We start from the raw sequence: 26,025 nt of genomic DNA on the forward strand, positions 1-26,025 counted from the left end.
TGTTGTGATTCCAGGAGTCGGAGGCAGAGGCAAGAGGCTCTCTGGGCTTGCTGGCTAGTCAGGCTAGTCAGCTGGTGAGCTCCAGTTCACTGAGAGACCCTGTCTCAAAACATACGGCAGACAGCAGCTGAGGAAGCTATCTGGCATAGACCTCCGGCCTCCATGTATATGTGCACACACAAAAATAGGCTTATATTGTTGTTAGTTTGGTTTTTGATACCAGGTCTCATCAGGTAGCCTTGGATATTCCAAAGCTTGCTATGTAGACTAGGTTGGCTTTGAATTGTAGTAATCTTTTTTTTTTTTAAAGATTTATTTATTTTATAGAAGTATTCTGTAGCTGTCTTCAGACTCACCAGAAGAGGACATCAGATCCCATTACAGATGGTTGTGAGCTACCATGTAGTTGCTGGGAATTGAACTCAGGACCTCTGGAAGAGCAGTCTGTTCTCTTAACCACGGAACCATCCCTCCAGCCCGAAATAAGTAATTTTATATCTCAGCCTGCTGAGTGCTGCAATTATAGGTATGGATCACCATGTCCAGATCATTAAAAATAGGTTTAAGGAGCCAGGTCTACACCTGGCACTCGCCTTTAATCTTAGCACTTGGTGGGCAGAGGCAGACAGATCTCTATGAGTTCAAGCCAGCCTGGTCTACATAACTAAGCTCCAGAACAGCCAGACCTGTATAGTAAGACCCTGTCTCAAATTCTCTGCCCCCCAATAGATTTAAGTGGGTTCTTAAAACAATTTTCAGGGCCTGTAAGATGGCTCAGTGGATAAAGGTACTCGCTGTCAATATTGACTACCTAATTTCAATCTCCAGGACCAAATAGTGGACAGAAAGAACTGATTCCCATATTCGACTTCTAACTTCCACATGTAATAGTAGTATCATGCACTTCTAGCCTATATCCTGCCCTCTTTCCATCCCTCTGCCTAATATATCAATCAATAAATAAATATAAGAAAAAAAACAAAATAATTTTCAGTCAGTTTACTTGACCTAAAAATCTCACTTGTTAGAAATAGGCTTAACCAACTTTTAATATTTATATCATTCTATATATGGCTTTTATTTAGTAATTGATGTTTATTCTTTACACTATATTATTATTTTTTCTCATTCTCCAACTCTGTTCAGATTCTCACTGGAATTCCACTCCTTACCCCCTGTCTTTGTGCTCTCTCTCTCTCTTTTAAGAAAGAAAAAAAAAAGCCACAAAACAGAGTCTCATTTGTGTTAGCCACTACTGAGTATGGTCAATACTGGTTGATATGGTGTTTACTGGGTCTATCAGCATGTTCCATTGAAGAAAACTGACTTTCCCGCACCTAGAGGCTATCCTTTCTGAGTAGCTTCTTTGCTAAGAATGGCCCCTTGTGCCCACTTTCCCTCTTTGCGTTGGGATTTTTGTCAGGTTCGAGCTGTCCAAGTCTTGGAAATATCGTCAGTTTCTGTGAGTTCCCATGTGCATCTTTCCTATGTGTCTGAAAAATGCTATTTTTAAAACATTGTCCACACACCTCTTATGTTACTCTTTAGCCCCCACCCTTCTTTCTGCATGGATCCCTGAGCCTTGACAGAAGGGTGAGATAAAGATCCCATTTAAGACCGAGTTTCTCCAAAGTTTCTCACTCTCTGCATGTAGTCTTACTGTCTGTCTGTCTCTGCATTCATTACCATCTACTGCCAGACGCTACTGAGGGTGAGCAGTAGTTCACTGATCTGTGGTATAGTGGTCTGCATGGAAATGATTCCACACACTCATAAGGAGTGGCACTCTTGGGAGGTGTGACCTTGCTAGAGTAGGCGTGGCCCAGTTGGAGGAAGTGTGTGCCAAGCCAGGTCCAGTGGCATTCTTTCTTTCTGCTGTCTGCTAATCGAGGTATAGAACTCTCAACTGGTGCCTCTCCAGCGCCATGTCTGCCTGCATGCTACCACAGTGGGAATCAATTAAACCTCTAAGTATAAGCCAGCCTCAATTCAATGTTTTCCTTTATAAAAGTTGCTGTGGTCATGGTGTCTCTTCACAGCAATAGAATCCTAAGACATATGGATATGTAAATATATAATTTTCTTCCTATCACCATTTAGCAAAATAATAGAGGTAGGTTTTCCAGAGGGCCCATGACTTGAGTGGGTCTTAAACCTTCCCCTTCCCTCAAAAAGTGGTGGGTTAATCCCATAGCATCCATGCCACTGTTGACTCCCATAGCATCCATGCCACTGTTGAATCCCATAGCATCCATGCCACTGTTGACTCCCATAGCATCCATGCCACTGTTGAATCCCATAGCATCCATGCCACTGTGGACTCAGCTAGCATATCTTGTAGGCAGGTCACCACTAAAGCTCACAGGGCTTGTAACTGGGTGAGACAGCGTTCGATGACATCTCTCTTCTGGTACTGTGCCTGAGAGTCTTCTAGCACTATGAACTGTAGCCAATAGAGTCAATCTTCCAGTTGAGTACCACTTAGATTTCTCCATTTTCTATGACGTAAGTATGTGGTATCTTTAGAAATAACATTTTACCATCAAGTTGGAAATAGTCTGTAGGGCTTGGGGAGCCTGTAGGACCCCTTTGGCTAGTGACTCAGAAAGATGGAACCCATTCTTGCCACTGAAAGTTTATTTGGTGACATAATATCTACTTGTGGTATTGTCTCCCCATGATACAGTGACTCTATTTAAATTCTTTTATAAATATATATATTTTAGGAAGCTTCTACAGTAGTATATTTTCTAATAGCTTTTCAAAGGGTATTTATTATGTTAGTTGTTCACACCCATATTCCCACCTCTACTCTGTCCTCCCTTCCCCCACCCCATGCAATCCCCTTTATCCATTTATAGCACTATATTCTGTTTCCCTTCCTTGGAAGACCCTTCCACTCTGGCTTTCTTATCTCATAATTTTGTTTAATTTTCTACTCCCAACTCATTTCTTTTTATTACTTCTGAACTCTGTCCGTGTTGTTGACATTTCTGTTTGGTGTCTCCTGTTCGTTTTTGAGATAGGGTCTCATGTAGTCTAGGCTGGCTTTGAACTTGCTGTGTAGGAGAGGGCTTGCTCTCCTGTGATTCTCTTGCCTCTGTTTCCCAAATGCAGCGTGGATTGCAAGTGTGTCTGCTGTTTTCATCTCTTTTGGTGGTTTTCTACATTTCCCTTTCAATTTTCTTTCTTCCTAAGCCTCCTTCTCTTTCAGTGCAAAGGCCTGGCCCTTTTCTATCCTGTGTTCTCTTTTCTTTGTTTCCCATCACTGGGAGCATCACTGCTCCTAGGGCTGCAGCATCAGCAGCCTGATTTCCTCACAACAGCCAGCATCCTGGCCCATCTAGAAGCCAGCCATCTGGAGCTCTGTGGTGCCCACCTGGCCCCTTCTGCTGTGTTCCCATGTTGCTGGCACCAGTGCTGTGTGAGAGTAGCTTGGAGGATCGCTGAGTCTCTATGTATCCAGCCGCGTGTTTCCTTTAGGCTGTGGGAAACAAGTGAGGCTCTGAGTCATCAGGGTACCTGCTGATTGTCTTTTCTTCCCACCTCACAGACTTGGACTTTCCATCCCTGCTGGTGTTCAGATTTGAACCCAGAGCCTCACACATGGAGAGCTCTTGAAATAGACTCATTTCATTTCATTACTATCTAAATCCTGGCATTTAAATGCCACCTTGCTGTCCCTTCCTCACTTTCCCTTCTCTCTTCTATCAGCTGACCTCTGCATTGCCTTCATTGAATTGCCACTGAGTAACTCTGAGTGAGCTGCATTGTCTGGCCATATGTCCGTCTGCCATTTATCAGGGCATGCCGCTCATCTTCAGAGAGCCAGACACTTCTGCTTCTCGAGGCACAAGCCCAGTGCTCAACCAGTACAAACCTGGCTCTTACCATAGCAGAGGCAGTAGTTCCCATCGCTGCCTTCATAGAGGAAGAAAAGGGACTCCATTCTTTCCATACACTTTTCCCCTATCTTCAAGGAGTAATAGACTCATGTCCAGCCCCGTTTCCACTTTCACTTGACAGAACACTGTTGTAGATCTATCCAGAGCTTCCGAATTTTCAAGTGCAGTGAGCGTAGACCAAAGCTAGTGTTTTGCAAAGTCTGGTTCCATCCCATGGTTTCTTACAGGTTTTATAGTTTGAGCAACAATGTGGAGCTTCCTGCTTGCATGGACCTTGTGAGGGTTGTCTCTGGGTCTTATGACCATGAAAGGATGTTTCCATTGTAGTTTAAGTGTGTTTACAGAAGCAGATGTTGTGGGTAGCCATTGGGACATTCCTTCTTTAGCAAACACGGTCAACTATTTCTACAGATAGCTTTGTAAGCATTTGCTTTTTCAAGATAAGAGGACAGGATTCAACTGAGATGAGCAGGAGTGAAGTAAAATTTAACCCAGCCTGTCTCTTCTTCCTCCTGTAGCCCCCAGCTAGCACAGTGCAAGGCTACAGTTAGCTTGTGCTAACTAAATGATTAACATATATTCTCCATCTGAGTTGAACAGCATTTAAAACCAGCCTTCAAGTGGCAGACATTCCTTCTTCCTCCCCTCATCTTGTCCCCGTTCCTTCTCTGGGGCTTTGAGATTCTGAACCAGTCAGGGCTTGATTTGCTAGTTGTGAATCCTTGGGCTGCCTTGGCTCTTGCGTACCCTTTTCTTTTCCTAGGAAGTTTCTCGTGGAACTGTGAGCCAATACTTAAGTGAGGTGGTTGCCATGTTACCTGTGAGCTGAAATAATTTAGGTAATTATTTGATAATTCATACTACAGTTGCCTCTCCATTTCTCACCTTTTTCCTAGAGAGATTGGGACGATTATCAGGTCGTTAGGATGCAGCCCCACTGAAGGAGAACTGCACGATTTCATTGCTGAGGTGGGTACGCGGTGGAGGAGGTGTCACTCAGCTGCCCCCAGAACTGGTAATGAAAGAAACTTACCTCACACTGGAAATTCCCTAAATTACTGAGGGTGCTGTTTGAGAACAAGCCAATGGGACCTGAAAGCATTTTGATCAAGTCCCGAAGGCAACTGTTGATAGTTTTTAAGTTGGTTGAAGGTAAGCCAGTGAAGACTGACCAATAACAGATGTATTTAATAATAGTGTTGGTTCACAGGGTGTGCAGACAGACTATAGTTCTTATTTATTTCAGGAAATAAAACTAAGCTTCAGAACAAATAATAATAATAATAATAATAATAATAATAATAATAAAAATAATAAATAATGATAATAATAATGATAATAATAAATGGACTAAAGAATAGACCTAAATAGAAAAAAATGGAGTCACCCATGATAAAGTTAAATATTGCCAAACATAAATTTTCCAGGAAAGCCAGTTTTAATGGATATGATAATAAGGTCCTTCCATTTTAACTGGTTAATAAGAACATTAACCAGTCTAAAATTATAAAAATATTATTCATAATAATAACAACAAATTAACATTTTAGTTAAGAGATCTTGATTGGCTTTCTTTGTGGTTGTAGATTAATTGAAATGGGTAAGCATTTCTGACCAGAGGAGACTGAGGTTCTGCCCTCCTTACCCTAGGGAACAAAGATCTGATTGATGGAGTCGCTTTCCTTACAAGGCAGGGAAGAGAGGCTGAACAATAGGAGAATCACTGACAAGTTAACATCAAGTTTCTCCAGGCAAGTTCCCCTCCCCTCCCCCAAAAGATTAAAACAGAAGGATTTTGTTGTTGTGCCCATTGAAACTGGCTTTCCTGGGGAATTCTGTTTGGCTGTGCTTAACTTGATTATGGGTGACTATTTTTTTCTTTTTGAGTCTATTCTTTGGGACCTAGTGTAGGAGCTTAATCCAAAACAAAAGACTCTTGTAATCATTTCCAGTGTGAGCTGAGGCTAGGAGAAGGGAAGCATGGGTGAACAGTTTGTACCCAGGGAGCTTCATACTCCATTTTGCTTTCAGAAGGATTTCTGATTGAACATTAAGTGAAAGTCAAAGAGAAATCTTCAGGGAAAAAAAATCGGCCTGGACCACCAGCTGGAGAAACACCTAACAGAGTTGCTTTTCTTTGCTGGGGGGAGTGGGAGGCGTTTGGAGTATTAACAAGGCATGAGAAAGAAAGGCAAAAAAGTAGAACTTGTCCTGTCCCCCCTCTCCTCATGCTCGGTAGAGTCCTTGTTTATTGAATGCTGTGTTGAGGAAGGAGGTAGGGATTTAGGTCGATGCAGAGAAGTGTGAGGTGTTGAATCGACGCTGTACGGGAGTTACCCATGAACCATCTGAGGAAATAACGCAGTGCCCCCAGTATGACGGAAAAGATAAGTATATACTCACCAGACTTGTCTGAAATTGTAGGAATGAAAAACTTTTAGCATAATTGAAGTTTAGGGATGTTAAGTTTCTCCAGTGGCTGGAGAGATGGCTCTGCTCTTCCAGAGGTCCTGAGTTCAAATCCCAGCAACCACATGGTGGCTCACAACCATCTATAATGGGATCTGATGCCCTCTTTTGGTGTGTGTGAAGACAGAGCGCATATATATATATATATATATTGCATGTTAAAAGTTTATCCAAAGTTTGTTTACCAAGCTTGGCCTTCAGTTAGACTCTATTTCTTTCTTTCTTTTTTTTTTTTCTTTTCTTTTTTTCGGAGCTGGGGACCGAACCCAGGGCCTTGTGCTTGCTAGGCAAGCGCTCTACCACTGAGCTAAATCCCCAACCCCTAGACTCTATTTCTATAGCAAAAGGAGAAACTGACTTGGAACTGGCCAGTAGACTCATCCCCTATCAAAGAGGATAGTTCTAAGGGGCAGTGGCAAAGGGCCACAACCACCCTGCCATCAGACTCTGTGCTCTTATCAGGAAGACACAGCTCTGCCAGAAGGACAAGATGAGCCTGGGCAGCAGCTATGGGAAAAGAATGACCCTGATGAAAGGAATAGTAAGGCAGAATTCTGGGAATACCTTTGCCGTGTGAATCTCCCATCTGTCCACGTGGCCAGACTTGCATTCTTCTGTCTCTATTTAAATTGTTCAAAGTGGAACCTGGGGCCAGGACCTGAAAGAGGTTTAAGGCCAACAGCCTCTGTGAGCTGCAGAAGCGTTGTAAGGTCTGTGTAAGTTAGTCACATGGTCGGTTCAAAGCCAGATCCTTTTTGAGCATTAGCCGGAGCTGAGTGAGTGCTGTATTAGAAATGCTTTTCCTTTCTGACTCTCCAAGTGTGCAGAGTGATGGGGAAGTAGTTAATTCTAGAACAGGGCAAACCACTTCATTTCTATGACTATCAACCTCTCCATAGTAATGCCCGCCTCAGAGTTTCTCTTAAAGATACGTTATATAATATCTCACAAGCCAGTTTTAAATGGAAAACCACTGTAAACGTCAGTTAGTTTAAACTTAGGCCTGTAGCTCAGATAGCAGCACCTTGGCAACTCTTAGTTGTTTCACGTTGCTGTGACCACAATACCTGGCAGAGAGTGAGGGAGCAAGGACTTGTTTGGTGCATCATTTTAGAGCAGTGGTTCTCACCCTCCCTAATGCTGTGTCTGACCCTTTAATACAGTTCTTCATGTTTTAGTGACTCCCAACCATAAAATTATCTTCATTGCTACTTCATAACTGTACTTTTGCTACTGTTATGAATCATAGTGTAAATATGTTTTTGGAGTGAGAGGTTTACCAAAGGGGTAGCCACCCACAGGTTGAGAACCACTGTTTTAGAGGGTTCCAGTCCACTGTGGCCAAGAAAGCATGGTAGAGCCTCTCAGTTCATGGTGTACCAGAGAAAAACTGGAAGCAGGGGTGGTGGTGACCTTCAAGAGCCACCCCCTAGCCACCTACCAGGCTTCATTCTCTAAAGGTTCCATGGTCTTCCCCAAATAGTGCTACCAGTTGGGTAACAGGAATGAAAACCATGAGCCTGTGGAGAGATTGCAGACACAAGCCATAGTAGTAGTATCAGTTTCTCATTACTATTTTGAAATATCTAGTAAGAAATTCTAGGTTCTAAAAAACATTGTTTTTCTACTTTAGAATTTTAAAAGCTTTTGAATAAAAATGAGGAGAAAGGCCTGTTTTCCCTGTCAATCCACCTAGTCTCTCCCCTCCCCCCAAATTCTTGTTCCAGATGAGTGCTTTAAAACTTTTACTCATAAAGCTGAAACTGGTGCTGGGAAAGGCAGAGAAACACACTGGGAGGAAGATAGGAATTTAATCCCAGCACTCAGGAGGCAGAGACAGGCGTATCTCTGAGTGTGAGGAGATGTGACTTCAGTATGTATTAGGAGTCTGCAAAACCCTACCTAGATCATTAAAGCACCACACACACACACACACACACACACACACACACACACACACACACACACACACACACACACAAACACACACACACAATTAGTCTGTAAAAACGCTGAAAACTTTTATCTGGAAATTAAATTCTCTAGTTCTAATGTGTTTGAATTTTAGGGCAGATACATTTCTAACTTTTAAATTTCTCAGCTCTTTGCTTCCTGAAGATCAGAAATCAGTTTTAAAATTCCTCAACATTGATTCATCTGTTTAATATTCTAAGATTAGCAGCTTGCTTCATGCAATCCCTGTCTGAATAGGATGTTATAAAAGCCAGCAGCTGTGACAAGGAAGGGCTAGTGTGAATCTTACTGCACACAGGTTATCCAACAGCCCTGCCTTTGATATTAAGTCAGAGCTATCTAGGATCGTCAGTGCGTGGGAGCTGGGAGGGAAGAGACTATTTAAAGGTCTGTGTTCTTTGAATTCTAACTTGCATAGAATTATAGAGAATCTAAACTAATTACACAGGAAAGGTAAAAGATGTCTCAAAAAAATAAAAGCCCATGTTGATAGGATTATTGATTTAGGTTTCAGAACTAAGATAGGACTGTGATTTTTATTGGGGAGACATCCTCAGCCACCTTCTCCTCCATGTTTGCCTGTTGTGGGTGGAAAGCAGTACCTTTCTTGGCCCCTCTGTTTTGTTAATGTACTGTGCCCTCAAAAACATAGCTCATCTGCATCTTGTGTATTAGTCAGAGTTCTGTAGAGCAATGGAACTTATAGAATCTGTGTGTGTGTGTGTGTGTGTGTGTACATATGCATGTCTATACTATATACACATATATACATGTATATGATATATACTATATTCATATGCACATATACATATCACATATGTAAATATTAAACAATGCACGTATTTATTAAATAGATGAATTGATGTTGAGTAATTTCTGATCTTTAGGGAGCAGAGCTGAGAAATTTGAAAGTTAGAAATGTATCTGCCCTAAATTTCAAGCACACGAAATCTAGAGAATTTAATTTCCAGATTAAAGTTTCAGTGTTTTTACAGAATAATTCTCTGTGTGTGTAATATATATATATGTATATATATGTATATATATATATATCGTATGAATTTATTAGACTGGCTTACAGGCTGGGCTGTGGTCTAGCTAATCCAACAATGATTGCCTATGAATGGAACATCCAAGAATCCAGTAGGTGTCAGTCCATCAGGCTGGATGTCTCACTTGGTCTTCAGTCTATGCCAGGATCCCAAAGAAGTGGGCTCTAATGCCAGTAAAGGAATGGGCTTGCTGACAAGGTTGAGAGCAAGGAGGGAACAAGAGAGAGCTTCCTTCTCCCATGTCCCTTATATAGGCTGCCCAGCAGAACATGTGGTCTACATAAAGGTAGGTCTTCCCACCTCCAAAGATATGGATTTAAGTGCTATCTTCCTATTTCAAAGATCCAGATTAAAAGTGGATCTTCCCAGTTCAAATTAATCACAGATGTGCCCAGCCATTTGGGTTTTAGTTAATTCTGGGTCTAGTCAAGTTGGTAACCAAGAATAGCATCGTACTCCAGTTTTCTGTTTACTTTTACCCCAGTGCTGTGAGGTAAAGCTTCTGTGATTGAACAGCTTCATATGGTTTCCATAACTTGGGCTAGAGAGAGCTGGCTGGCACATCAGCCTGTAGACATTAACCAGACCAGGTTTGTGTAGCCAATGACCTAGTGAACCTTTCTGAAGTGGAAACTTACCGGTTCTTTGGAAAGTTGGTTGGATGGTGTGTTGCTGGGGCAAACATGTGAAGGAGCGTTTAGCTAAAGTGGGCACAGGTGAAAGACTAAGCAGACTTGTGAAGGAACGTTTAGCTGAAGCAGACTCAGGAGAAAGGGTGTTCTTCTAAAGTGAGCACATGAAAGGACATGTGATAAAGAATTTTTCGATAACGACGCACATGTATCGGTTCACCTTACATTGCCTAGTTGAGCTCCGTCTGTCAGGACTCCATAGAGAAAAACGCATCAAACACTTCTGGTGGTCTGCTGCGGCTTCTTGCTGCTTCCGGGGAATTGGGCTGATTGGCAGAGTGATGTCAGCTGAGACAGGCACACGTGCTGAGGCGAGACTCATGAAGATCACATGATGTTTGGAGGGTATAAATAGGACTCGTGACAGAGGTCGAGCTAGGCTTGCTTATAGAACTGGCTGTGCAGTGCTTGTGGGTCTCCCATCTTCGAGAAAGATGCAGCCAAGAACTTCTCCTGGCATTTCTGCTGGTCCCTCCTGTTGACTTGTGCCAAGGCTGAGGCCTGGCTGTCTCTGCTGGGTAGTGCCACTCTGCTGACTCATGTTTGCTAACCATACTCTACTGCACTGGACTGCTGGTGTGTCCATGAGCTGTCTGAGAGTGGATCGAGCCGCTGCTGACCTGTGAACTGAACGGCCGATTTCCAGACAACACAGAAGGGAGTTGTTCCAAAGAACCTTTCTAAACAGGTCCACTTTCCTGTATTCTTTCTTTCCCACCACTTCTGGTGGGTGGTGGGCTACAAGGGAGGTTAAAGCGTCTAAGAACTGTCATTAAAAATAGGTGCTTGAAAAAGTTAAAGTTATACCTCCCTGCCGAGGAGACCGTCTTGGACCCGAGTGGTGCTTAGGCTGCTTCAGCAGCCTGGCTTCGATACCCTCAGCGGACAGCGTGCTGTTCCTTCACCGTCGTCAAGGGACATACTCCTCTGTGGGCTTTCGGGCTATGTCTAATATATCTTATCCATTGGGTCCACGCTAAGGAGAAAATGGGCCTTTCTGCTTCATGTGCTGTTTAGTTAGTGTTATTTATTCCAGGTCCCTAAGAGCTACCCTGGTAGCAAGTCTTTCCCACCTGGGTTCCTTGACAGAGGGGAGGGCCCAGGGACACATGCACTGAGACAATTTTGTTTTCCCAGATTTGTATTTTTCTTTCTTCTCCTGATAGTCCCAGTGCCTCCTTATCTAGGTTATGCTGGGGTTTAACTCAAATTTTCAGTCTACCTTGTAGGAGAGATGTGGCAGTTCCTGAGGGGTGCCTGTTGCCCAGGGTGAGAGTCTTCTGCAGCACAACAGTGCCACCTGCTGTTGAAAAGGGATGGATGCAAGCATAGAGCCTCCAGAGAATTTGCCTAGTCAGTGTCCTGAGAGGGGCCTCAGTTTGGTTTCTCTAACATGTCAGCATGCCAGGCCTTTGCAACCTGGACTCTGACCTTAAGTACCTGTTTTGCCAGAGCATGTAAATACCTCTTTAACGGTTGCATCTTCTATTTCAAGGATGATAAACTGGAAGGCATATGCCTCTCCACAGCCTGGTTTTGTTGTTTGTATTTTGTTTTGTTTGTTTTTAAAGCCTGGGCTAAGGAAGGTCTATAAGTTACCTTTCTTCTTGCTGTGACAAATACCTAACAAGCACAGCCTGAGGAAGGACAGGATGCTTTGGTGCACAGTTGAAGTCCATCATGGTAAGGGATGAGGGTGGCAGGAACATGTGACAACTGGCCACATTGCACCTGCTGTTAGAAACCAGCTCCCTTTCTCCCTGTGATGCTGCCCGCCCTTAGGGTGGGTCTTCTTTCTTTGATTAACCCTGTTTGGAAACACTCTGATAAATACGCCCACAGGGGCATTTCCAAGACGATTTGTAATATTTGGTTATGAGCTGTTAATAGCAGAGCTGTCTCCTGTCTTCCAGTGTGATTCTCAATACAATCAAGGTGACTGTGAAGATAAGGCATCATGATGGTTTGATGTTTTTAAAATGTCCTAAAAAATAAAGAAAAAATGCATCAAAAATCTTATATATCCCACAGCACTAAAATATTACCCCTCTTTCATGGAATTATACCACTCCTGTTTAATTGATGTCTGACAGAGTGTGCCTCTCACTGAGAGAGACAAGTGCTTCTTTATAGGCTGCCAAGGAACCATGTGGTCTAAACATCTAGCAACTGCTTAACAAAGCCCCGGTTTCCCCTTGTCCCACAGGCTCAGTACAGCTTACAAATGCTGCTGCTTTATGACACTGTTCTTCCCTTCGTGTTAGGATGCAGTATCTGCAAGGATGATCCTCTTCTGCAGCTTGTTCTCAGTTACCTCTCATAAAAACTTTATCACTGGACTTCCAGAGACAGTAATCTATGTCCACAGCACTACATTGCCACTCTGGCCTGACTTAGAAGTCCGTCTCACTGCCTGTGTCCTTTGTGTCCCTTTTGATATCCCATGTGGTCCTGTAATACTCTAAGAAGCTAACACTAGGCCATAGGCATTCAAGAGACTTAGTGGGACCGTCAGGGCCAGAGGAGGTGAGCAAGTGTCAGAATGCAGGGCAGCTTGTCTGCTTGTATCTTCAGAAACAGAGGTTAAATAGAGGAACATTTCCACAGGAGCCAGCTCTGATGGTTTGAATGAGAATGGCCCAATGGGCTCGTTTATTTGAATGTCTGGGTCTCAGTTGGCAGACTACTTAGTAAAGTTAGGACGTATGTCCTTATTGGAAAAGATTTGTCACAGAGTGTGGAGTCAGCTTTGAAGCTTCAAAAGCCTGTGCTCAATCCAGTTTCTCTCCCTGCTTGCAATTGGGGATCAGATGTGAGCTCTTAGCTAGTGCTCCAGCTCCATGCCTCCTGCCTGCCACTGTATTCCCTGCCATGCTGATCATGGACTAGCCCTATGGAACTGTAAGCAAGCCTCCAATTAAATGCTTCCTTCTGTAAGTTACTTGGTCAAGGGGTCTCCTTGCAGCAATAGGATAGTAACTATGACACTACTGCTGTCACCCAGAGGAGCTATGGTAGGAACTGGGTGTCAAATGTGCAGAACAACATGATCAGGAGTTAGCCATGCTTAGTTTTTATTTCTAAGCTCACTTGGCCTTACTTCTAGATTTTAGGATTAGGTTAAAGTATGGCTACTTAGGAATCCAGTGAAGGCTGTGCTATCACCAGGGACAACCACAGGAGAGTGAGCAGAAGCTTCTCAGCATGTGTTAAAGTTGGGCCAGGCTTGTTCCAGAATCCTGTTCTTTGATAAAATGATGGTGTCATGGCAGGGGTTGTCATATTGATGGTCCTCAGTGCAGCCACGTCTTAGTGAAACCCTCCAGTGTGGGCGCTTAGCCTCTGCATGGCACACAGTTGTCAAGAGGATATCTCTAGGTACTGCTCTTCCCCTTCCAGATTCTGTATTGTTTTCCTTTCTTTCATATTTGGCACATTCTTTGATAACTTCTTGAGAAGGGGGTAACATTTTTTGAGACTTCTTTTTTTTAACTTTTATTGTTGGGAATAGAATTTTGTTAAGAGTTTGGAGCTAGTCTTGGTGGTGCAGGTCTGTAATCCCTGTTAATGAGGAGGCCGAGGCAGAGGGATTTTCAAATTTAAGGCTGCATGAATCACAGAGTGATTTTAGGGTCTTAAAAAATTATAAAAACTGAAACCAAGAAGGGCTTAAGATGTAGTCCAGAATTAAGTACCTGCAGAGTATATCTGGAGCTTTAGGTTTAATCCTCAGCACTGCAAACCAACCAAGCAACCAAGCAACCAGCCAACCAACCATCCAACCAGCCAACCAACCAACCAACCAATCATCCAACCAACCAACCAACCAACCATCCAACCAGCCAACCATCCAACCAACCAATCATCCATCCAACCAACCAACCAACCAGTCATCTAACCAACCAACCAACCAACCAATCAACCAACCAACCAACCAACCAATCAACCAACCAACCAACCAACCAACCAACCAACCAACCAACCAACCAACCAATCAACCAATCATCCATCCAACCATCCAACCATCCAACCATCCAACCAACCAACCAACCAACCAACCAGTCATCTAACCAACTAACTAACCAACTAACTAACCAACCAACCAACCAACCAACCAACCAGTCATCTAACCAACCAACCAACCAACCAACCAACCAACCAACCAACCAACCAACCAACCAAATGCCAATTTGACAGCAATGCTGTTGGGATAGTCTGGATCCATCCTTTGTATATGACTTCTTAATTAAAAGTTCCTCCTGAAGGACTACTTTTATTTTCTTTGTCTTTAGAGGTTAAAGTTTCATAATGCTTTGGATGTAGATCTACTTTCATTTTATTAAGGACCTGGTGGCCTTCAAACCAGTGAATTACATCCCTTTGCTCCAGAAAAAGGCCTTACAATTATGGTGTTGACTTTTATATACCTGTTTACTTTCTTGTTATCTCCTTTAGAATTCCTCAAACCATTCATGTGCTTACAGACTGTTCCTTCTCTGTCTTTTCTCTGTAGACTTCTTGAGCTTACTCTTGTAATGTTTTTACTGAGTTTCTTGTTTCACTGTCATGTATTCCTAGGAGCTTGATTTGTTCTTGGGTTCATGTTCTTCTTCCCTGTCTCCCAGAGTTTTCTGTTGCTATCCCAGAGTTTCTTCATGTTGCTATCTACGTCTGTTTTGCTTGTTCATTTTGTAAGATTTTCTGGAACATTAATGAACTAATGAGGTCATAGCTCAAACACAGTACTATTTTAAATACATTCTGATTATGGTTTTCCATCCCCCAATTCTTCCCACATCATAACCTCCCTTTATATTCAAAACTCACACTCTTTCTCTCTCTTCTTAAAAAAAGCAGACAGGCTTATACAATAAATAAAATAAACACACAGAAGAAAAAGACCCAAAGAAAAAGCACAAGAAACACCTATAGATGCAGAGACACACATGCTTTCACACAGAGGAATCCCAAAGCCATAAAATTGGAAGCCATAATATATACATAAAAGACTTGTAATGTAAAAGGAAGGAAGGGAGGGAGGGAGGGAGGAAGGAAGGAAGGAAGGAAGGAAGGAAGGAAGGAAGGCCCTAACAAAGCATTATGAGACAAAGGATGTCCAAAGATGCCACTGAGTTTGCTTGTGTTCTATGGCTGGGCATGGGGCCTGGCCTTAAGAGTGGTCCAATCCCCCAGACTCTTGCATCATAAAAACCGAACAAAGCAATAGCAAACAGGGACGAGGCAAGGCCACACTTCTGAAGAAGCAAGTTCATATGGTTAGTGAGGTATACCCATGCCTAGAGTTCCTATGTGGAGTCCTTTAAGAAGGGTGCCATTGCGTAGCATAGGAGTAGAAAGGCTTGCATTCTAGGTAACGTTACCATTATCATCAACTCTCAGGGTATCCTATCTCATAAAACTGTCACACCACTTCATCAGGTAGGCATTATTGTTCTCCTTGTGTCAGAATGAACACACAGAACCTAGAAGGGTTTGCTTTATTTTGCAGTGCTAGGGGCTGGACCCATGGTACATATATTGTTTATTTATTTTTATTTGGTGGTAAAAATTGGACCCAGAGCTATGCTAGACAAGCACTCTACCACCGATTATGATGTAATGAAAAAGGCAGTGTCTGCTTTTCAAAAAGACTCTAACCAATACAGGAAGAAGTCAAATGGATATTCCTAATATGAAACTCTTAAATAAATTTCACTTTATCTTGGTAATAATTGAGCTTTTTCCTGAAAAGTATAATACATCTCAACTGTCCTGTTTTTTCTTTTTTAAAAAATTGTTTTATTTTTTATGAAATTAATTTTTTTCCCTTTTCTTTTTTTCGGAGCTGGGGACCGAACCCAGGGCCTTGTGCTTGCTAGGCAAGTGCTCTACCACTGAGCTAAATCCCCAACCCCAAATTAATTTTTAAAATTATATCTGTTTTATCTGTATGTATGTGCACCACATGCATGCAGTGCCCTTAGAGGTCAGAAGAGGGTTTAAGTTCTCCTGGAACTGGGGTTATAAATGGTTGTGAGCTGGGTTGCTGTGTGGGTGCTGGGAACGGAACTGGGTCCTCTGCAAGAGCAACAAGCATTGTTACCCACTGAGCTGTCTCTGGCCTATCCTGTGTTTATTCTGTATCAACTCTGTAAAATAACTCATCGGAATTGTGAATATGTTTTGCCAGTTGCCAGTTGGTACATATTGGTATTTCTGCTTGAGTAGTAATTCATCCTCTTTGGATAAAAATATGCCATAGGTATTTAGCATATATAGAGCAGACCTTACATGTGTCTACTAGAGAGTCTGAACAATTAGACTTTATCAGTTAATTGTTCTGAGGACTGGTAACAGAGTTCTGTCTCAGGTCTTCTGTTTTCTCCCTTCTCCTTTGGTCCCTTCCTGCTGGGAGTTGAAGCCAGGGCCTTGAGAACACTAGGCAATGCTTTACCACTGAGCTCTAATCCCTCTTTCTTTTTATCTGAGTAGCTATCCTCATGTTTAGTGGCATGCTACCAATGGATGTGTCTGCATCCAAATTTCCTGTTTCCCTGTATGTTTGTATGTTCACATGTACAGGTTCACATATGTATTTAGGTGCATGCATGTGGAAGCCAAAGGCTGAACTAGTGTCTTCCTTAATTGCTCTCCACCTTACATGTTAAGGTCATTCTCTCACTTGAACCTGGAGGTTGCCTGTTGGCTAGTCTGCTATTATGGGGGTTCTAGTTCCTCATGGTTGCAGGACCAGGGCTCTATCTATTGAGCCATCATCCCCTTTGCCTCAATTTCTCCTTTTGGAAGGAGGAAGGATCTTGTTCTTCTTTTGCATTCTTTAAAAAGTATTTTTATTAATTCCTTGAAAATTTTCTTACAATGTATTCTGATGATATTTACCCCCAGCCTCTCCCTAAATGTTATGGATTGCCCTGGTGTTGTTTGTATTTTGAGGTAAAAATTCTGCTTCCTCAAGAGGGGCTGCTCCCAACGAGGAGGAGATCATATACTTAGGTGATTTTATGAACCTTCTCCCCATTCTAACTGATTAAATAAAGGCGAGAGCCTGGGCAGTGGAAGGGAAAGGTGGGACTGCAGGTCTCCAAGTGGGGGGGGGGAGGGAGGGAGGGAGGGGGAGAGAGAGAGAGAGAGAGAGAGAGAGAGAGAGAGAGAGAGAGAGAGAGAACACAGAACAGAGGAGAAAGAGGTGGTGGAAGCAGATATGGAGCAGAGCTATGTGGGCAGACAAAACCACAAGTAGGAAAGAGTCTCATAGCTGGGGAATAAGTTAGGATAGCAATAGATCTGCCCAATCTAGGCATGTTACTTATAATAACTGGAGTGTGTGTTTTATATGGGCTTATTGGGGTTGGAAATTACTGCAAGACCTAAGGTATCCCAGTACCACCCCTACACTCCTACCCTTTCAACTTCTGTGATTCAGAGTGGCCTGGAACTTGCTGTGTAGACCAAATTAGTCTTGAACTTAGGTCATTCCACCCACCTCAACCTCCCAAATGCTGGGATTGCAAATGTGAACCACCAATCCTGGCAATTTCCTCTTTGTGGGGCTACAATGGCTTCTTTATCTTTGTTTACCAGATCATAATAGTGAGCCCCAGTTAAATACATACCTTAAAGAAAAAAACCCATTTGTAGTATTTCTGAAAATGGAAAGAAATCAAAATCTCGGAATCACCTGCTCTTATAAAAACAACTCACAGTGAGCCAAATAAGATCTTAAGTGCTTCTGGTTTCTGCCTGCTCCTGACAGGTCCCACAGCTCTCTGTACCCAAATCCTGTGGGGGAAAGAGCTGGACTCTCAGAAGGCAGTCAATTTTGAGAGCTCAGAGGAGACAACTGTCTGCTCACATTCCTGGCTCAAGAGAAACCCATCTAGTACCCTCTGCCCTCAGGGCACATGTACCTAGGAGCAGTCAGGGGCAGGACCCTTCCGGTTTCTACCTGCGCCCAGAGCTGAAAGCCAGTTGTCAGAAGCTCCAACACATCTGAGAGAAGATGTTAGATCAACTCTTTTGCTCCAAGCAACCCACTGGGAGGCCTCAGGATACACAAACCCAGGAGCAGTCTGGGACAGAACCCTTCTGGTTTCTGCCTGGTCCCACTGTTCTCTGTACCCAGATCTGGCTAAAAGAAAACATGTCTACAGGATTGTTGACCCAGAGGCCTACAGGAGGGTCAAGCCACTGTCAGAGACAGCAAGACAAGCTAACACCAGAGACAGCCTGATGGCAAGAGGCAAGCACAGGAACCTAAGCAACAGAAACCAAGACTACTTGGCATCATCAGAGCCCAGTTCTCCCACCAAAGCAAATACTGGATATCCAAGAACACCGGAAAAGCAAGATTTGGATTTAAAATCACATCTCATGATGATGATAGAGAACTTTAAAAGGACATAAATAATTCCCTTAAAGAAATACAGTACAACACAGGTAAAGAAGTAGAAGCCCTTAAAGAGGAAACACAAAAATCCCTTAAAGAATTACAGGAAAACACAACCAAATAGGTGAAGGAATTGAACAATATCATTCAGGATTTAAAAATGGAAATAGAAACAATAAAGAAATCACAAAGGGAGACAACCCTGGACATAGGCAACCTATGAAAGAGATCAGGAGTGGAGACACAAGCACCACCAACAGAATACAAGATATAGAAGAGAGAATCTCAGGGGCAGAGGATACCATAGAAAACATTGACACAACTGTCAAAGATAATATAAAATACAAAATGCTCCTAACCCAAAACATCCAGGAAATCCAGGACACAATGAGAAGATCAAACCTAAGGACAATAGGTATAGAAAAGAGCAAAGACTCCCAATTTAAAGGGCCAGTAAATATCTTCAACAAAGTTATAGAAGAAAACTTCCCTGACCTAAAGAAAGAGAAGCCCATAAACATACAAGAAGCCTACAGAACTCCAAATAGATTGGACCAGAAAAGAAATTCCTCCCATCACATAATAGTCAAAACACCAAATGCACAAAACAAAGAAAGAATACTAAAAGCAGTAAGGGAAAAATGTCAAGTAACATATAAAGGCAGACCTATCAGAATTATACCAGACTTCTCACCAGAGACTATGAAAGCCAGAAGATCTTGGGCAGATGTCATACAGACCATAAACAAACACAAATGCCAGCCCAGGCTACTATATCCAATAAAACTCTCAATTAACATATGTGGAGCAACCAAGATATTCCATGACAAAACCAAATTTACACAATATCTTTCCACAAATCCATCCCTACAAAGGATAATAGATGGAAAACTCCAACATAAGGAGGGAAACTACACCCTAGAAAAAGCGAGAAAGTAATCTTGCAATGAACTCAAAAGAAGAGAGCCACACAAACATGATTACGCCACTAACAACAAAAATAACAGGAAACAACAATCACAATTTATATATCTCTTAACATCAATGAACTCAATTCCCCAATAAAAATCCATAGACTAACAGACTGGGTACATAAAGAGGACTCAGAATTTGCTGCATACAGGAAACACACCTCACTGACAAAGACAGACACTACCTCAGAGTAAAAGGCTGGAAAACAATTTTCCAAGCAAATGGTCCCAAGAAACAAGCTGGAGTAGCCATTCTAATATTGAATAAAATCGACTTTCAACCAAAAGTTATCAAAAAAGATAAGGAAGGACACTTCATATTCATCAAAGGAAAAATCCACCAGGATGAACTCTCAATCCTAAATATCTATGCTCCAAATGCAAGGACACCTACATTCATAAAAGAAAGCTCAAAGAAAAGAAAGCTCAAAGCACACATTGCACCTCACACAATAATAGTGGGAGATTTCAACATCCTACTCTCATCAATGGACAGATCATGGAAACAGAAACTAAACAGAGACCTAGAGAAACTATCAAGTTGTGAACCAAATGGATTTAACAAATATTTACAGAACATTTCATCCTAAAATAAGACAATATACCTTCTTCTCAGCAACTCAGGATATTCTCCAAAACTGACCATATAATTGGTCACAAAACAGGCCTCAACAGATACAAGAAGGTTGAAATAATCCCATGTATCTTATCAGATCACCACAGACTAAGGCTGGTCTTCAATAACAACAGAAAAAACAGAAAGCCCACATACACATGGAAGTTGAACAATGCTCTACTCAATGATAACCTGGTCAAGGAAGAAATAAAGAAATTAAAGACTTTTTAGAATTTAATGAAAATAAAGACACAACACACCCAAGCTTATGGAACACAATTAAAGCAGTGCTAAGTGGAAAACTCATAGATCTGAGTGCCTCCAAAAAGAAACTGGAGAAAGCATACATTAGCAGCTTGACAGCACACCTAAAAGCTCTAGAACAAAAAGAAGCCAATATACCCAAGAGGAGTACACAGCAGGAAATAATCAAACTCAGGGCTGAAATGAACCAAGTAGAAACAAAAAGAACTTTACAAGAATCAACAAAACCAGGAACTGGTTCTTTGAGAAAATCAACGAGATAGATAAACCCTTAACCAGACTAACCAGAGGGCACAGTGAGAGTATCCAAATTAACAAAATCAGAAATAAAAAGGGAGACATAACAACAGAATCCGAGGAAATTAAAAAAATCATCAGATCCTACTACAAAAGCCTATGTTCAACAAAACTAGAAAATCTGGAGGAAATGGACAATTTTCTAGACAGATAAGCAGGTACCAAAGTTAAATCAGGATCAGATAAACCATCTAGACATAACTCCTAATGAAATAGAAGCAGCTATTAAAAGTCTCCCAAACCAAAAAAGCCCAGGACCAGAATGGGTTCAGTGCAGAATTCTATCAGACCATCATAGAAGACCTAATACAATACTGTCCAAACTATTCCACAAAATAGAAACAGAAGCACTATCCAATTCTTTCTATAAAGCCACAATTATGCTTATACCTAAACTACACAAAGACCCAACAAAGAAAGAAAACTTCAGATCAATGTCCCTTATGAATATCAGTGCAAAAATACTCAATAAAATTCTCACAAACCGAATCCAAGAGCACATCAAAATGATCATCCATCATGATCAAGTAGGCTTCATTCCAGGAATGCAGGGATGGTACAATATATGGAAATCCATCAACATAATCCACTATGTAAACAAACTCAAAGAAAAAAACCACATGATCATCTCATTAGATGCTGAGAAAGCATTTGACAAAATTTAACACCCCTTCATGTTAAAAGTCTTGGAAAGATCAGGAATTCAAGGCCCATACCTAAGCATAGTAAAAGCAATATCCAGCAAACCAGTAGCCAACATCAAACTAAATGGAGAGAAACTTGAACCAATCCCACTAAAATCAGGGATTAGACAAAGCTGCCCACTCTCTCCCTACTTATTCAATATAGTACTCAAAGTTCTAGCCACAGCAATCAGACAACAAAAGGAGATCAAAGGGAGACAAATTGGAAAGGAAGAAGTCAAAATATCACTATTTGCAGATGTATGATAGTATACTTAAGTGACTCCAAAAGTTCCAGCAGAGAACTCCTAAGTCTGATAGACAACTTGAGCAAAGTGGCTGGATATAATATTAACTCAAACGAATCAGTAGCCTTCCTCTACTCAAAGTATAAACAGAAATTATGGAAATGACACCCTTCATAATAGTCACAGAAAACATAAAATATCTCAGCATGACTTTAACCAAGCAAGTGAAAGATCTGTATGACAAGAACTTCAAGTTTCTGAAGAAAGATATTGAAGATCTCAGAAGATGGAAAGACCTCCCATGCTCATGGAATGGCAGGATTGATATATTAAAAATGGCCAGTTTGCCAAAAGCAATCTACAGATTCAATCCCTATCAAAATTCCAACTCAATTCCTCATAGAGTTAGAAAGAGCAACTAGTAAATTCATCTGGAATAACAAAAAACCCAGGATAGTGAAAACTATCCTTAACAATAAAAGAACTTCTGGGGGAATCACCATCCCTGACTTCAAACTATGTTACAGAGCAATAGTGATAAAAACTGTAAGGTACTGGTACAGAGACAGGTAGGTAGATCAGTGGAATAGAATTGAAGACCCAGAAATGAACCCACACACTAATGGCCACTTGATCTTTGACAAAGGAGCTAAAACCATCCAGTGGAAAAAAGATAGCATTGTCAACAAATGGTGCTGGTCCAACTGGAGTTTAGCATGTAGAAGAATGCAAATTGATCCATTCTTATGGCCCTGTACAAAGCTTAAGTCCAAGTGGATCAAGGACCTCCACATAAAACCAGATACACTCAAACTAATAGAAGAGACAGTGGGGAAGAGCCTCGAACACATGGGCACTGGGGAACAAAACACCAATGGTTTATGATCTAAGATCAAGAATCAACAAATGGGACTTCATAAAACTGCAAAGCTTCTGTAAGGCAAAGGATACTGTCATTAGGACAAAATGGCAACCAACAGATTGGGAAAAGATCTTTACCAATCCTCCATCTGATAGATGGCTAATATCCAATATATACAAAGAACTCAAGTTACACTCCAGATAGCCAAATAACCCTATTAAAAATGGGGTACTGAGCTAAACAAAGAATTCTCAACCGAGGAATCTCGAATGCCTGAGAAGCATTTAAAGAAATGTTCAACATCTTTAGTCATCAGGGAAATGCAAATCAAAACAACACTGAGATTCCACCTCACTCCAGTCAGAATGGCTAAGATCAAAACCTCTGATAACAACAGATTCTGACGAGGATGTGGAGAAAGAGGAACACTCCTCCATTGGTGGTGGGATTGCAAGCTGGTACAACTATTCTGGAAATGTCTGGAAGCTTCCTCAGAAAATTGGACATTGTACTACCTGAGGACCCAGCCCTCCCACTCGTGGGCCTATACCCAAATGATGTTCCAACATACAACAAAAACATATGCTCTACTATGTTCATAACAGTCTTATTTATAATAGCCAGAAGCTGGAAAGAACCCAAATGCCCTTCAACAGAGGAATGGATACAGAAAATGTGGCATATTTACATAATGGAGTACTTACTACTCAGCTATCAAAAACAATGACTTAGTGTGAAATTCATAGGCAAATGGATGGAACTAGAAAATATCATCCTGAGTGAGGTAACCCAATCACAAAAAAAAAAAAATACATGGTATGCACTCACTGATAAGTCAATATTAACTCGAAAGCTTAAATTACTCAAGATATAATCCACATACCATATGAAGCTCAAGAAGAAGGATGACCTAAGTGTGGGTGCTTCAGACCTTCTTAAAAGAGGGAACAAAAATATTCATAGGAGGGGATATGGAGACAGTGTTTGGAGCAGAGCCTGAAGGAATGGCCATTCAGAGCCTGCCCACCTGGGGATCCAGCCTATGTATATACAGCCACCAAAACTAGACAATATTGATGAAGCCAAGAAGTGCATGCTGACAGGAGCCTGATATAGCCGTCTTCTGAGAGGCTCAGCCAGAGCATGACAAATACAGAGACGAATGCTAGCAGCAAACCACTGAAGTGAGAACAGGGTCCCCATTGGAGGAGTTAGAGAGGATTGAAGGAGCTGAAGGGGCTTGTAACCCCATAAGAACAACAATGCCAACCAACCAGAGCTCCCAGGGACTAAACCACTACCCAAAGAGTACACATGGATAGACCCATGGCTCCAGCTGCATATGTAGCAGAGGATGGCCTTGTTGGGCACCAGTGGGAGGAGAAGCCCTCGTACCTCCCAGTGTAGGGGAATGTCAGGGCAGGGAGGCAGGAAGTGGGTGTGGTTGGGGAGGGGCAACATTTTCATAGAAGGGGGATGGGGATGGGATAGGGGGCTTACGGATGGGAAGCCGGGAAAGGGAATAACATTTGAAATGTAAATAAAAATATCCAATTAGAAAACAGAAAAAGATTAATCTTAAGTGTTCTTGTTATTGACAAAAGGAAATCAGCAAGGTGATAGATATGTAAATTTCCTGAGTTGCAGTAATAATTTTACTTTATGTGGATATCAAAGCATCTATTTGTCTTTCACTCTCTATGTATAACATCAAAGTATTCATTAAATATTTATAATTTTAATTTGTCTATCTTGCCTCAATCAAACACCCAACAAATTTAAAGCAATAGGAGCAGGAGAAAATTCTTTCTTTAATCTGTGCAACTTTCTGTTAAAAACTACCCCAAAAGAAAACTAATTATTTGAATATAAAATCATTTATAATATAATAGTGCTTGCCACTCATTAAACATTCCATGAATGTCATGTTTTAAATGTCATTGCTTATGTATTTTTGGAGAAATATAGATATGGCCTCTAGAGGTCAGTGTTGGGTCATGGAAAGAATTTCACAGTTTCAAAATGGACTAAAAACATTTAAAATGGACTTAAAATTGTGTGCGTGTGCTCATGTGCATGTATGTGTGATGTGTTTGGGCACACACATGCATGTCATGGTGGACATGTGAAGGTCAGAGGACAACTTTGTAGAGTCTTTCTGCCTTTCCTTGGGTCCTGGGGCTGGACTTGGGCCACCAGCCTTGTGCAGCAAGCATTGTTGTATTGTCGCCCTCGGAGCCCTTTTCTCGTTAAACTGAGGAACATTTATGTTGGGGTTGATTACAAAACCTGATCTCGACACTACAGATGCTGGGGCAGGAGGATTAAGAGTTTTAAGGCCAACCTAGGTAACATAGCAAGACTCTACCTTAAAAAAAAAGTAAAGAAAAACTTTATATCTCTTTTTTGTTATTCTGATTGGTTACAGCTTGTCTGTAATATACACCACTAATGTGGTGGTTTGAATAAGAATGGTCCCAATAGTTTGATATATGTGAAATCTTAATTACTGGGTAGTGGAATTGTTTGAAAGAATTAGAAGGATTAGGAAGCATGGTCTTGGAGGAAGTATGCCTCTGAGGGTGACCTCCCTCCCTCCCTCCCTCCGTCCCCCCCTATCCTTCCCTCCCTCCCTTCCCCCTCTCCCACTGTCTTTGGATCATGGAGTAGCTCTCAGCTACTGATCCAGAATTTGCCTGCATAGTGCTATGCTCTCCACCATGATGATAATGGACTAACCTCTGAAACTGTAAGCAAGTCTCAACCGAATGCTTTCTTTTATAAGAGTTTCCATGGTCATGGTTTCTCTGCACAGCAGTAGAACAATAAGACAATTAAAAAACTGTTTTTTAAATTTCAGAGTTATCCGTGAGTCAAAAACCATCTGTAGATTTTTGACACTAATGTTCTGTTCCGGGCTTGTGAGTGATGAGGGGACTGGGGAGGTAGCACACGGCACATATTGTGTGCTATTTGTCAGTTCTAATATAATTCGAATGGAGCTACAAAGCTGAACGTTGGAATACTCAAGTCAGTAGTTGATGAAGGTCTTTTATAAGATGAGTGGACTTGACTTGGTAAAGGTAGATATTGCCTGCTCAATAGCTGTTTAGGAAACATAGACGTATTAAGGGACATGAAAGATGACTGTCCTACTCTGGAACATTTCTGAAGGAATACGAAGGGAAATCCAACCTTTTAACTTTACTATTTTCACCATGGGGTAATGAGGCGATGGCTCAGGGGATGAAGCTACCTACTGCCAAGCTCTCAAGCCAAGTTCTATTGTGGTGGAGTTCCAGATGGTGGAAGGAGGGGGCTGACTCCTGCCAGTTCTCTGACCTCCGTGTACTGTGGCACAGGCATGCCCACACTCACACATACACACGACAAGTAAACGTAAAAAAATCGCTCCTCTGTGAATGATCTTATGAGACTGCATCTTTTTTTTTGTTTGAGGTTATGATCACATCATTTCCCCTTCTTTCCTCTCTCTAACGAGGAAAGAAGAGTCTGAACATTCCATGTACCCAATCCCTTGCTCTTTTAAGTTTATGACCTCTTTGTCTTTTATTGCTTTTACAC

The 26,025-nt window shown here is 41.7% G+C and overlaps 1 protein-coding gene across 35 annotated transcripts in view; it reads left to right on the top strand.

The window, feature by feature from the left end:
* Efcab2 (EF-hand calcium binding domain 2) overlaps positions 1 to 26,025 on the top strand; it is an 86,758-nt gene that overhangs the window by 49,512 nt on the left and 11,221 nt on the right. For 12 of the 35 annotated variants that reach the window (XM_039090537.2, XM_039090534.2, XM_006250319.5 and 9 more), the window contains one exon: positions 4,802 to 4,874. The exons of 11 other annotated variants lie outside the window; for them this stretch is intronic. In XM_039090537.2, coding sequence (XP_038946465.1) covers positions 4,802 to 4,874 — 73 coding nt within the window. Of the gene's footprint in view, positions 1 to 327; positions 527 to 4,801; positions 4,875 to 26,025 lie in introns of all 35 variants that reach the window. 12 more of the 35 variants (XM_063272142.1, XM_063272140.1, XM_063272141.1 and 9 more) reach the window with 2 other exon arrangements.

The sequence above is a fragment of the Rattus norvegicus genome, chromosome 13 (assembly GCF_036323735.1).
Source record: "Rattus norvegicus strain BN/NHsdMcwi chromosome 13, GRCr8, whole genome shotgun sequence".
NCBI classification, from domain to species: Eukaryota; Metazoa; Chordata; class Mammalia; order Rodentia; family Muridae; genus Rattus; species Rattus norvegicus.